Source organism: Mobula hypostoma, chromosome 12, assembly GCF_963921235.1.
Source record: "Mobula hypostoma chromosome 12, sMobHyp1.1, whole genome shotgun sequence".
Classification (NCBI taxonomy): Eukaryota; Metazoa; Chordata; class Chondrichthyes; order Myliobatiformes; family Myliobatidae; genus Mobula; species Mobula hypostoma.
Genome location: NC_086108.1, coordinates 22,240,659 through 22,254,910, shown reverse-complemented (window position 1 = coordinate 22,254,910; position 14,252 = coordinate 22,240,659). Strand labels below are relative to the sequence as shown.

At 45.3% G+C, this 14,252-nt stretch overlaps 1 protein-coding gene across 1 annotated transcript in view; it reads right to left on the bottom strand.

Annotated features, from left to right (window-relative positions):
* LOC134354660 (torsin-1A-interacting protein 2-like) overlaps window positions 1–12,420 on the bottom strand; it is a 115,480-nt gene extending 103,060 nt beyond the window's left edge. Inside the window, exons 1-2 of the mRNA XM_063063747.1 lie at window positions 12,212–12,420; window positions 3,031–3,105 (exon numbers count right to left, since the gene is read on the bottom strand). Coding sequence (XP_062919817.1) covers window positions 3,031–3,105; window positions 12,212–12,251 — 115 coding nt within the window. The 5' untranslated portion in view covers window positions 12,252–12,420. The remainder of the gene's footprint in view (window positions 1–3,030; window positions 3,106–12,211) is intronic.
* Between the last annotated feature and the right edge of the window lie 1,832 nt (window positions 12,421–14,252).

Here is a 14,252-nt window from a genome sequence, read left to right as displayed (position 1 = left end):
ATGATTCCAGGAACATCACTGAAGATGTGTCCAGAAGCATCAATAGATGTATGTACACAGGTGGGACGCCAGCACAACGCTTTCCCGCCGCTGCCTGTAAGGAACGTACGTTCTCCCCATGACCGTGTGGATCTCCTCCCACAGTCCAAAGACATACCAGTTTGCTGACTGTTCATCGACAGAACTAGATTAAGAAACTCACTACGTAACTCGTAATTAATTAAAACTCGCACTTTATTGTCTCTGCACAAACAACAACGTAACTATGTTGAGCCCAGGCCACAACTGAGATCATGACTTCTACTGTGCCCTTTGTACCAGTACTCACTCAGACCACTTCTCCAATTTACAGCACAGAACTGGGAGATGACCGATCCTTCTTCTCCCAGCCCCTGGCGTGGGGGTTCTTCCTTGCGATTGTGGGTCTCTGGAGAGAGTTATCGCTGATAGCACAATCAAAGTGTCCACTTCTATATTATTCCTTACCAATTCAAATGTTATATTCCAATGTCATTGGCTATAAGTCACATGTCTGACCTTTAACACCTTTTTATTGCCTCTTGTTCCCAGCCTACATCCACCTATTGCCCTCTTCCCAGCAAGTGACAATCGGTAATGTACGGCTCTCTGTTCTCACTCAGCAACCAGCTTGAATCACACAACACAGGTTCAGACCCTAACAGTCAAAAACTTGCATGTTATATCCAACCAAAGAACACCTCACAAGTAACTTCTTATTTGGAAATGATCCCTCGTTCAGCAGATTACTTGAGGCACCATTGTGTCAACTTTAAAACACTGATCAAGCCAAGCGAATGATTCACAAAATGGGGTATACAGTATCTTCATAAAATGGCAGCCTCCATCTTCTCCCTCATGGCAAGAACAAAGGCAATTGGTCTGTCTGCTTCACCGTCCTTCATTCGTCTTCCCTATTTTAAATCAAGTTCCGGTTCAGCATCGCAGGCACAGCCATCCCAACCATCACAGAAAAGCCAGTCAAGAGCTTAGGCAAAGTTTTGACAGCTCTTTAAGGGACACAATATCCATTCAGGCAACCTGCACCGAGTTGGATGGCTGGCTGAAATCTGTGGACAAGTCTGGCCTACCTGGGAAGTTTAAAGCCTGGGTGTATCAGCATGGCATTCTTCCCACAATCCTGTGGCCCCTCCTCGTCTATGCAGTTCTGATCTCGACAGTCGAAACCTTAGAGAGGAGGGTTAGCAACCACCTCAGGAGATGGCTGGGGCTGCCAAAGAGCCTGAGCAGCATTGCACTCTATGGACACCACAACACACTGCAACTGCCCTTCAAATCCTTGGAGGAAGAATTCAAGGTAACAAGAGCCAGAGAAGTGCTACAGTATAGGGACTCAAGTGACCCGAAGGTGGCTAGAGCAGGAATCCAAGTAAGTACTGGCAGGAAGTGGAGGGCAGAGGAAGCTGTTCAGGAGACAGAGGCGAGGCTACGTCACAGGAGGCTGGTGGGAGTGGTCACACGAGGCCGAGCTGGGCTAGGATCCTTTCCAACTCCCCAAATGGACACCAGAGGGAAGGAAAGGCGTCGTCTAGTTCAGGAGGAGGTGAGAGCAGTAGTAGAGAAGATGAGAGCCTGCAAGGCGGTGGGAATGAAGCAACAGGGAGCTTGGACAAGATGGGAGAATGCGGTTGAGAGGAAGTGACCTGGGCTGATCTTTGGAAAGCCGAACCACACCGCATCCAATTTCTCATCCAGGCAGTGTACAATGTGCTTCCAAGCCCATCAAACCTGCACACATGGGGCAAGGCAGAGTCATCTGCGTGCCCACTGTGCTCCAAGCGAGGAACCCGGGAGCACATCCTCAGCGGCTGTGCAAGGGCACTTGGTGAGGGACGGTACAGGTGGAGGCATGATCAGGACCTGAAAACCATCGCTGAAGCCGTGAGTGTAGGCGTTGAGTGGGCGAAGTGGTCCCGACCCTCCAAGCAGACCATTGCCTTTGTCAGAGCTGGGGAGCAACCAATACCTGCCAAAAGAACATCTGCAGGCATTCTGACCTCTGCAAGGGACTGGCAGCTGTTGGTGGACCTCGATGGGCAGCTGAAGTTCCCCAACCATATCGCAGCCACCACCCTGTGACCATTGCCCTAGTGGCTGAGTCAACTCAGCAAGTGGTGCTGCTGGAGCTGACAGTCCCATGGGAAGATAGCTTGGAAGAGGCCTTTGAAAGGAAGCTCTCCAAATACGCAGGACTGGTCAGCAACTGTCAGCAGGCTGGATGGCGTGCGAGGTGTCTCCCAGTGGAGGTTGGTTGTAGGGGATTCATAGCCCGTTCTTTAGTTAGAGCCTTCAGCATTTTGGGCATCGAGGGAGAGAGGAAGAGGAGAGCCATCCGCAGTACCACCGATGCGGCAGAGAGGGCCTCAAGATGGCTGTGGCTCAAAAGAAGGGAGCCATGGAGTCATAAGTAGCTAGCCATCTGGACACAAGCTGGGGTCTGATCAGCCCCGGCTGGGTCACCTGGAGGAGGTTGTATGCTGTTGAAAGACCCAAAACACCCGATGATTCCAGGAACATCACTGAAGATGTGTCCAGAAGCATCAATAGATGTATGTACACAGAAATCCACCATGGCCAACAGGTTAGTCGATGAATTGGTGATTGTAAACTGTCCCGAGATGAGATGAGGGTTAAATCGGGAGTTGCTGGGCGGTGCGCCTCGAAGGGCCGGAAGGGCTGACTTCACGCTGCATCTCAATAAAATAAAATAAAATTTTAAAAAATGACATGAACAAAGGGTTGGGGGCTGACCAGTTTTTCAAGGCACTGTGTATAAAATAATATACAATTCATACACACCATTAACTAGCAATTCAAATCTACTTAATTCCTTCTACACCACTTATATCACTGCATGTTCTAATGTTTCAGTTACTACTGCCTTTGTATTTGTGTTTAGTTTTGCTTTACAGCTTGAAACACGACAGGTCCAACATCCATTCTGTTCAACTGGGACCGTGTTCCTCACAAACACACATCTCACCACTTTACCATTCTCAGAAGTGGGCTCCACCTGCGAGATTTCTCCTGGCCTCTGGTTGTATCCACACTCTTCATTTGGGCTTTCTGAAATAAAGACAATATTAATTAACTTTAATTCATACAAAAAGTTACTAAGCAAAATAATTCTCTTCATTACAATAGGACAATGTACCTTTAAATGTTGTTTTACTCACAGGATATGGGCTGCCTTTCTTTAACCGCTGCAGTGGGTATAACTAAGATTTATTTCCAAGTTGGAGCAATTTGTCATTTGGTTCTCCCATGCAATTGCAAACCTCGTCTTTTAGGTGGTAAAGGTTGGGAATGAGGAAGGACTCTTTTGAAATTGGATTGATTTTGACCTTGGAAAAATATATTTTTCCACACTCTCCAATAGGGAAGATGTGCTTCTGTTGGAAAAGTGACTCCAAATTAATGACACTAGTTTTCTTAACAGAAAAATATTACATGCATGAGATGTTTGTGATCATGTTGCCTCATTGATTGGCTCTAAGAGGATATTTTACACTTTGTTATGATAAACAGTGTGAAAGCAGCAAGAGCAAGACTGAATGATTGGGGGGGGAGGGAGAGACACAGACAGACAGACACACACACACACACACTACCTCGCAGCTCACTGCTGTCTGGGTGGAGCTTGGGAAGGGAGGGGGGAAGGGAGGGAGAGACAGACAGACAGACAGACACACACACACACACACACACACAACCTCGCAGCTCACTGCTGTCTGGATGGAGCTTAGGAAGGGAGGGACAGACAGACAGACAGACACACAACCTCGCAGCTCACTGCTGTCTGGATGGAGCTTAGGAAGGGAGGGACAGACAGACAGACAGACACACTACCTCGCAGCTCACTGCTGTCTGGGTGGAGCTTGCACATTCTTCCCATGACTGCATGGGTCAGATCTGGTTCCAACAACCCCGGATGCCTTCACACCACAAATTACATGGCCTCTAGCCTCTGGCTCCAGTCTGGACCTCGGCCACCACCAGTTCAAGGCCAAGAACTTCCTTGCTGCTGCTGGGCCCCAGGCTTCCCTTCCCCCACTGCCACTCTCCCACCCCGGGTCTCTCAGGCTCCCCTGTCACCTCTTAGATTCTCAGAGCCTCCATCTTCCTCGGACACCCCAACCCTCCCCCTCCTCTGAAGCCAACTCTCCTCCTCCCTTTAATCCCAGCTCTAATACCTGCCGTGTCTTCACCATTCCCTCTGACCCTCCCCTTTCTGAGGTGGAATGTTCTGTTCTCAGCAAGAGTCTTACCTTCATCCTCCTTCGCCCACGCCTCAGTGAGTACCACACCTGCCACGACACCAAGCTCTTCTTCCGCGATCTCTGTCTCCGAGCCCACATCTTTGACAAGGATTCACCACCCCACACCGATGACCCCTTCCCCCGTCTTCAATTCTCCTTCCCTTCTTGGACACCCCGCTCTGGATCTTTTCATCTCAAATTGCCGACATCAACCGACTGGACTTCAGCACTCCTCTCTCCCCCTCAGAACACACTGCCCTCCATCAAATCTGCAGACAAAGGGGGTGCCGTTGTAGTCTGGCAGACTGACCTCTACCTTGCTGAGGCCAGGCAGTAACTCTCAGACACCTCCTCTTGCTTACTCCTTGAAAAGGACCCACCCCAATTTTCATCAGAAAATTGTCTCCAATACCATCACTAAGCACATCAACTCTGGAGAACTCCCATCCATTGCCATCAAACTTATCGTTCCCTTATCCGGCACTGCTCGTTTCTACCTCCTACCCAAGATCCACAACCTGACTGACCAGGTAGGCCCATTGTCTCTGCCTACTCCTGCTCCACTGGAATTGCACCAACTTCATTCTATCTCACCTACATCCGCAACACTTCACAAACTCTCAATCTCCTCGACAACGTTCAATTCCCTGGCCATGACCGCCTCATTTTCACCATGGACATCCAGTCCCTATACACTTCTAATCGCCATCAGGAAGGCCTTAAAGTCCTCCACTTCTTTCCCAACAAAGAACCCAACCAGTTCCCCTCCACCACCACCTTCCTCCGTCTGCCACAGCTGGTCCTCATGCTCAATAATTTCTCCTTTGGCTCCTCCCACTCCATGACATTGATGACTGCATTGGTGCTGCTTCATGCACCCATGCTGAGCTCATCAATTTCATCAACTTTGCCTCCCACCCACCCTGCCCTGAAATTCACTTGGTCCATTTCTGACACCTCCTTTCTTCGATCACTCCATCTCCATCTCTGGAGACAAAATGTCTACTGACATCTTCTATAACCCTAACGATTCCCATAGCTATCTTGACTATACCTTTTCCCACACTGTCTCCTGTAAAAATCCTATTCCCTTTTCTCAGTTCCTTTTTCTCTGCTGCATCTGTTCCCAGGATGGGGCTTTCCCTCCCAGGACATCAGAGATGTCCTCCTTCTTCAAAGAACGGGGTTTACCTCCCTCCACGTTGACGCTGCTCTCACCCGCATCTCCTCCATTTCCCAGACATCTGCGCTCACCACATTTTCCCACCACCTTAACAGTTCCTCTCATCCTTACCTACTTTGTGAGGCTCCGCATCCAACACATCATTCTCTGCAACCCCTGCCATCTTTAACAGGTTGCTACCATCAAACCTCCCCTCCACTCTCTGCTTTCTGCAGGTATTGCTCCCTCTGTGATTCCCTTGTCATTCATCCCTCCCCACTAATCTCTGTCCTGACATGGAAAGCAAGAGAAATACTATACCTGCCCATTCACCTCCTCCCTCACCTCCATTCAGGGCCCCAAACAGTCCTTCCAGGTGAGGCAACACTTCTCCTGTGAATCTGCTGGGGTCGCCTATTGTGTCCAGTGCTCCCGATGTGGCTCCCTCTGCATTGGTGAGACCCAACATAATTGGGCGAGGCCTTTGTCCAGCACCTCAGCTCCGTCTGCCAAAAGCCGAATTTTCTGATGGCCAACTATTTTAATCCCTATTCCAATTCCTGTTTTGAAAGTGTTGGTCCATTGTCTCCTCTTCTGTCATGATGAGGCCACTCTTGGGGTAGAGCAGCAACTCCTCATATTCCGTCTAGGTAGCCTCCATCCTGATGGCAGGAACATCCATTTCTCCTTCCAGTAATTTTTCCCTCCACCTTTTCCAGTTCTTCTATTCCCCACTGTGGCCTCTTATCTCTTCTCTTCACCTGCCTATCAGCTCCCCCTGGTACCCCTGCTTCCTCCTATGGTCCACTCTTCTCTCCTATCAGATTCCTTCCTCTGCAGCCCTTTACCTTTCCCACCCACCCAGCTTTGCCAATCACCTTCTGGCTAGTCCTCCTTCCTCTCCCCCACCATTTTATCTGTTTCTTTCCCCCTTACTTCGGAGTGCTGAAGAAGGGTCTTGGACCAAAAATTCAAGTCTTGGTCACAAGGCTGCTACATGCCACAAGAGCAGTCTGGATAAACTTGTTGCTGTAATCTCAAAGGGAAGCAGTCAATGGAGGGCAGCTACAATAAATACCGATCACAAGTTCAGCATACGTGAGACAAAAAGCAAAGTTCAAATTGATAAAATAAATGTAGCCATCATTATTGGGAAGGGATTTCCTCCTACAAATAGCAAAGCCCAAACTAAAGATAGATGTTCAGTTTGAACTAATTTTGGAATCAGAACCAAATCACTGGTGGATAAATTACACGGCCGAGGAGCAGCTCATCATGGTGACCGAAAAAGGAGCTGACTTGGTCATTTAGAAAAGGGCAAAACAGTAAAAGAAAAATAATAAAAGTAGAAGCAAAAGTATTGGCTTACACAAGGAATAAGTAGATGAGTGAAGTGTATCTTATGATAAATAGCAGGAGTAAGGTTCTGTTGACCAGGAAAACAAAGTACAGGAGAGAATTATAATAGCTACGATGCAGGCTCAGAGTCAAAAATCTTCAATTGTTCTATTAAAAAATTGAAGTGCTAATGTTAGCCCATTATGTGGGGTATAGTTAGGGTAAATGCAAGCAGGCTTTTTCCATGTTGGGTGGGAAGACAACTAGAAGTCATGGGTTAAAGGTGAAAAGTGAAAAGTTTAAGGGGCACATAAGGGGAAACTTCTTCACTCAAGGACCATGAGCGTGTGGGACGAGCTGCCATGCAGGTGGTGCATGTGAGCTCGATTTCAACACTTAAGGGAAGTTTGGGTAGGTACATGGATGGTAGGGGTTTGGAGGGCTGTGGTCCTGGTGCAAGTCAATGGGAGGACGCAGTTTAAATGGTTCAGCATGGATTGGACGGGCAGAAGGGTCTGTTTCTGTGCTGTACTTCTCTATGATTCCATTCAGCCTGTTGAGTCTCACCAGCTCTTTGCAAAAAACAAGTCATCTTAACACACTCTCCCACCCAGTGCCCTTGCTCCACATCATATTTCCTATCAATATACCACAATTGAATCCAGCTTCCCTACCACCATGTAGTGAATCGCAGACTTAACTATTCACTGTAAGAACATTCTTCTTTATTTTTTTGTTTCGCCAATCACCTTTGTAGTTGGAAAAGCATGAGTTATTAGGAAAATATTTGTCAAAGGTAAACTATTTCTGACAAGAGACATAACTCTATGATGAAGCAACTGAAAAGGAAAGGCAGGGGATACATGCATCCACTTCAAAAAAAGCATACAGTACTGTCCAAAATCTTAAGACACATTATGTATAGACAGGGTGCCTGAGACTGCTGCATGGTACTGTAGTAATTTTATATATTGCACTGTACTGCTGCCACAAAAAAAAACAAACTTCATGACCAATGTGAGTGATGATAAACGTGATTCTGATGTGGGTCTTTATTGTGGTCTGAGAATGGGAAGGGGGCAGGAAGAGGGGAAACATGGTTGGGAAAGGGGGAAGGGAGAGGGGAGAGGGGAGAGAGCAGGAAAATACCAGACATTCTGCAATGATCAGTAAACTAATTGTCTGTAATCAATTGACTTTGCCTGGTGTCTTAGGGCTGGGTGCGTCTGCACCCACACCACCCCCTACCCCTGGCACTTCCTCTCTTCCACCTGTTCCACACCCTTCCCATGGCACTCCACCCTCAGCATTCCCAACATCCGCCAGACTCTCAAACTCGCTCTCCATTCCATGTTGACAAATACAGTACAGGCACCCTAGCTATATACACACAAACACACACACACATATATATATATATATATATATATATATATATATATACACATACACACACACATACATATAGAAAGTAGCAGGAGCAATGCAATGCAATATATGATAATATAGAAAGAAAAAGTAAATCAAATTACAGTAAGTATATATATGTATATTAAATAGTGCAAAAACAGAAGTAATATATATTATACAAATAGGTAGTCAGGTAGTGTTCACGGGTTCAATGTCTATTTAGGAATCAGATGGCAGAGGGGAAGAAGCTGTTCCTGAATCGCTGAGTGTGTGCCTTCAGGCTTCTGTACCTCCTTCCCGACTGTAACCATAAGAGGGCATGCCCTAGGTGATGGGGGTCTTTAATAATAGACTTTGCCTTTTTGAGGCACCACTCCTTGGCGATGTCTTGGATACTACTACCCAAGATGGAGCAGACTAATTTTATAACTTTCTGTAGCTTCCTTCGGTCCTGTGCAGTAGCACCCATCCATACCAGACAGTGATGCAGCCTGTCAGAATGCTCTCCAAAGTACATCTATAGAAGTTTTTCAGTGTTTTAGGTGACAAACCAAATCTCCGCACACTGCTATCTTGCCTTCTTTACAGCTGCATCACTATGTTGGGACCAGGTTAGATCCTCAGTGATATTGACACCCAGGAATTTGAAATCGCTCACTCTCTCCATTTCTGATCACTATGAAGATTGGTATGTGTTCCTTCGTCTTACACTTTCAGAAGTCCACAATCATCTCTTTGGTCTTACTGATGCTGAGTGCAAGGTTGTTGCTGTGACACCACTCAACGAGCTGGTATATCTCGCTCCTGTACGCCCTCTCATCTCCATCTGAGACTCTACCAACAATGGTTGTATTGTCAGCAAATTTATAGATGGTATTTGAGCTATACCAAGCCACACAGTCATGTGTATACAGAGAGTAGAGCAATGGGCTAAGCACACACCCCTGAGGCGCGCCAGTGTTGATCGTCAGCAAGGAAGAGATATCATCATCAATCCGCACAAACTGTAGTCATACGGTTAGGAAGTCGAGAATCCAATTGCAGAGGGAGGCACAAGAGGCCCAGATTCTATAAACTTATCAATCAGGACTGTAGGAATGATGATGTTAAACACTGAGCTACAGTTAATGAACAGCATCCTGACACAGTTGTTTGTATTGTCCAGGTGACCTAAGGCCATATGAAGGGCCATTGAGATTGTGTCTGCTATAGACCTATTGTGGCAATAGGCAAATTGCAATGGGTCAAGGTCCTTGCAAAGGCAGGAGTTCATTGTAGTCATGACCAACCTCCCAAAGCATCTCATGACCATCAATGAGAGTGCTACCGGGCGATAGTATGGTTGTGGATGGATTTCTGTTTAGACCAGAGCATAACTGGCAGTGGCTTTCCACAGGGTCAATTTTTGGTAAGTATTTTCAACTGTTAAAAATGAGCTGGTGTGGGTGCAATAATTACAGATGATATACGAAAAATTAGCAAAGAGGTAGAAATTAAGAAAAAGTTTCTTATTGGCTTAAGGAGAAAATGAGCAAATGTTTGCACAGAGGAAGCTGGTTGTGATTGCTAGAGCTTAACTATCACATCTAAGGACAATGAACCCCTGGCACACACAAAAATTATGTTGGCGCACGGCTTACAGTGCCACCCCTTGATTCATTAACTGCACCCAGAATAAAAAGATACATAATAATAATCTTTACTAACAAATCAATTTTTACAGGAAATGTTTTCACAGGAAATGTCTCAGGCAAGCTAGACAGTCGTGAGAACACATGACATTGGATAATATGCTTTGAAACCCTTGCACACCTGGTGTACACATCAAGATTTGGACAGTAAATGGTTGGGCCTCTTGGTATTGGCTTTGCTCTGCTTATATTTTTTCTTCTGTTGTTTGTGAGTGCACACTAGATATTCATCTTTGAACAGGTTTTCTAAAATGTTTCATTTACTTAATCTGTCTCTGTTACATTTTATTAATAGTAAAACAATGAATACAGGCAAATAAGTAACAGGGATCATCCTTTCTTCTTAAAAAGTTACATAATTATTGTTACTAATTCATTAATTAATGATAACCCTGGTCAAAGTTACCAGGAGAATTTACATATGTAGAATCAAAGTACGTAGGAGAATTTTTAAAAGCATATTGTCAGTTTGGGCATTTGCTCTCAAACTTGCCACTCTTGTCCGAGGACAACACTGCTACGGATCTCCAAGGCAGTAACCCAGGCACAACCCAAAATCATTTTGTGCTGCTTCCTCAATGACATACAGGCTCCATTCCATTTCACTCACCACCCTGACTTTAAAATATCCTTCTTTGTCACTGCGCATAATGCCCAGAACTTCCTCCCCAACACTGTGAGCACGCCTTAACCAGGAAAGTTAATGCATTTCAACAGACAGCTCACAACCGGCTTCTTAAAAATATTAGAAAAGGACATATAAATGCTGGCAATACTGACAACACCAAGGTGCTGAGTTAAAAGAGATGCAATTCAATGCAGAGTAATGTGGCACGGTGCCCTTTGGGAGAATTAGTAATGGAAAGTTAGTATATTATAAATGACATAATTCTGAAAAACTCTTGGTGAACGGAGACAACAGAAGTAGAAATTGTGCTAATTTTGCTGATAATCTGCAGTAACGTGTTGTGGCTCTGTACATACACCTTATACCGTATTGCCTACCCGATTTGCTTCAGTCAGACACCCAAGTCCTTACAGTCACCTCACTTCAGATCTTCCCTATTGTGTACATTAATCTATCCTTAAAGGTGATAAAACAAATTGAAAACTTGAATTTATAGACGTAGGAATAAACTATAAAAAACACAACAATCAGGTCAGAACTTTGTAAATCCCTCTGGACAGCACACCAAGAAAGACGCTTCAGACTTGGAAAGCCAGTTCACTGGGAATGAAGAACATCTGTTACAAGGAGTTTGAAAAAGTAAGAACAACTAGTCCTGAGGCAAATAGAAAAAATCTGCAATGAAAGAAAATCTGCAATGCTGTAAATCCAAGCAACCCTTGCACAAAATGCTGGAGGAACTCAGCAGGCCAGGCGGCATCTATGGAAAAGAGTCCTGAGGCAGAAGTTTATGAGATTTTCCAACAGAGAAAAATTATTTCTCCAGGGGAACTGTGGCAAACCAATAACTTCAAATCATTGTCAAAGAGGGTAGATGAAGAGATTTTCTGCAAACACCTCCTCCAAGTTTCTTGTAATCAGGAACATCCCACCTTTAAAAGTGATGATTAATAATCCATTGGTCAATTTAATATGTGAATTAAATAGTAGTTCTGGTCGAGGAATTTACAGACTAACATAAATAGTGTGGGAGCATGACTATTTTTTCAACAAACTCAGAGGGTGACTGGCATTCTTCTATGTTGTATGTATTTATAAGTTTACGTTTAGCTAAAAGAGCAGTAACTCTTCTACATAAGGCAGCTAATACTGGATACTATGTATCATCCATGCCACGTAATTCAGGGAAAAAACAGGAATGTGCAAACCAAATGCTTGTGCTGACTAGTTAATCAGCCCACTGCATTCAGAAGCATTAATTCCGCAATAAACATCTATTTTCCACATTCAATCAGGGCAACTGTACAAAACAAATGTTATCAGTTTCTTATATTATAGGTCGTTTTACTTTCACTAGTCGTAACGATCGATAAATTGCGGACATTGTAACGGGGAGGCACCTTGGCCGGTATGTAGAGCGGGCGGTGAGGGCACTTGTTCAACTCTGAGAGCTTTATAAACTCTTGAGAAACTTATGGGTCCCGACAGGGGATCACTTCATTTCCCTTCACCGTCACACCTGAAATAACACCCATGCAAAAATTCGTCCCGCAGGGTTTCCAACATAACTACATAATTTATTTTAACAATACTAACTCCCCAACACTTGGGAACTCCCTTAACCAAACTAGTCTTCTCCTGGACAACTCACTCAAAGCAGCACAACACTCACAGATCACCTCACCTCGCGTCTGCCGGCCTTCACTTCTATTCCATTCGTCCATTTTTCAACAGGAGCTTCCTCAACCCTTCCAGAAATCACTCATTTCATCTCCGCTTTTCCCGAGCCTGGAGCCGCCTGCAAACAACCGCGATGGTAGGACATTCACCGCCAATTGCCAACCCGACGACTTTGTCAGTGGGAACGCTGCAGGGACTAGTGTTGAGGCGAACTGCGGGGCAAAGAGCACTTCCTGTGAACCGCACTGTGGGGCAAACAAACCCTGGCCTCAGGTGCAATGTCTATTACACTGGGCTAGTTACATGGATTTGCACAACTCTTACAAACATGTAAAGGAAAAAACAAAACTTTCATCCACCTGCCAAAAGCGGAACTTCCTGGAGGTCGAATACTTAATTCCGATTCCCGTTCCTGCTGAAGGGTCTCATCCCGAAACGTCAACTGTACTCTTTTTCATAAATGCTGCCCGGCCTGCTGAGTTCCTCCAGCATTTTGTGTGTGTAACCCATTCCGACAGTCAGCCCATGGCATCCTCTTGCGCCAAGCTGAAGCCACCCTCAGGGTGGACGAGCAAAATCCTATATTCCACCTGGGTAGCCTCCACCCTGATGGCACGAATATCGATTTCTCCTTCGGGTAATTTTTTTCCCTTCCCTCTTCTATTCCCCACTCTGACCTCTTACTTCTCATCTGCCTATCACCTCGCCCTGGGCTCTCTGCTCCTTCCTTTTCTCCTATGGCCCACTCTCCTCACCTATCAGATTGCTTCCTCTCCAGCCCTTTACCTTTCCCACCCACCTGGCTTCAGTTTCTAGCAACCCCCCCCCCCCCCACAACCAGGTCCTCCGTCCACCTTTTAATCCTAGCGCCTTCCCCCTTCCTTTCGAGGCCTGAAGAAAGGTCTCGGCCCAAAATGTCGACTGGTGGTTCATTTCCATAGATGCTGCCTGACCTGAAGACTTCGTTTGGATTTGCAGCATCTGCAGAATTTCTTGTGTTTACTTTCATAGGCCAAAGGGGCAGTTCAGCAACAAGTCTACAGATTTATAACCACGTTTAAAATGGTTCCGGCGATGCCATTCAAAAGGGAAGTAGAGACGACAAGAGCCTTTCTCCATGGATTCTGCAGGGAGCGCTCATGGAGTGAGGTCGTCTCTTTGGCTTCGCTCCACTCCCGTTATCCTTTTTTTAACCTATGATCTCCTTGATCTAATCAACTTTAAGTACACCAGATTTACTTTATCTTCTTGATTTACTGATTAACTGATTTCCTTTTGTCAACTGTAACTTTCGAGCTTAGAGAAATGAGTACGAGATCTAGAACTAAAGATGGGAAAGACGCCGATGGGAACGGAAGAAAGAAGAAAGGCGATTCCAAACAAACAAACGGAATTAACTTACGAAGTTATGAAGGAAATGTTTGAGCAGCATCGGATAAAACTATCTGAAAGTTTAACTGCTCAATTTGAACAACATCGTCAAAGCCTCAATGAAGATTTAAAATCAATCATGGATTCTTTGAAATCCCTGGATTCTGATGTTCAAAAACACGATGCAAAAATTTCTGAACTGGATACTAAATCTCAGAAGATGGACACAAAAATTGAGATTTTAGAGAAGAATCTAGCTTCGACTACTAAACAACTTCAACAACTTAAATCCAAAGTTATTGATCTTGAGAATCGATCGAGAAGACAAAACTTACGTTTAATTGGCTTACCCGAGGATGTTGAGGTTGGAGACCCTGCAATATTCTTTGCTCAACTTTTAAAGGATTCGTTCGGTTCAGTTTTTCCCAACGATCCTCCATTACTCGACCGCGCCCATCGTATACTGTGGATAAAGTTGGCAGCGGCTGTTTCCAAACCCAGACCAGTTATTCTTCGTTTCCATTATGTCAATGTTAAAGAATAGCTTCTCCAGACCGCTCGTCGACAAGGGATGATCAAGTATCACCAGCATTCCTTCAGGATAGTTCAAGATTACAGTCCTGAAGTGATGAAGGAACGACTGACTTTTAAACTTCTAATGTCGGAATGCTATC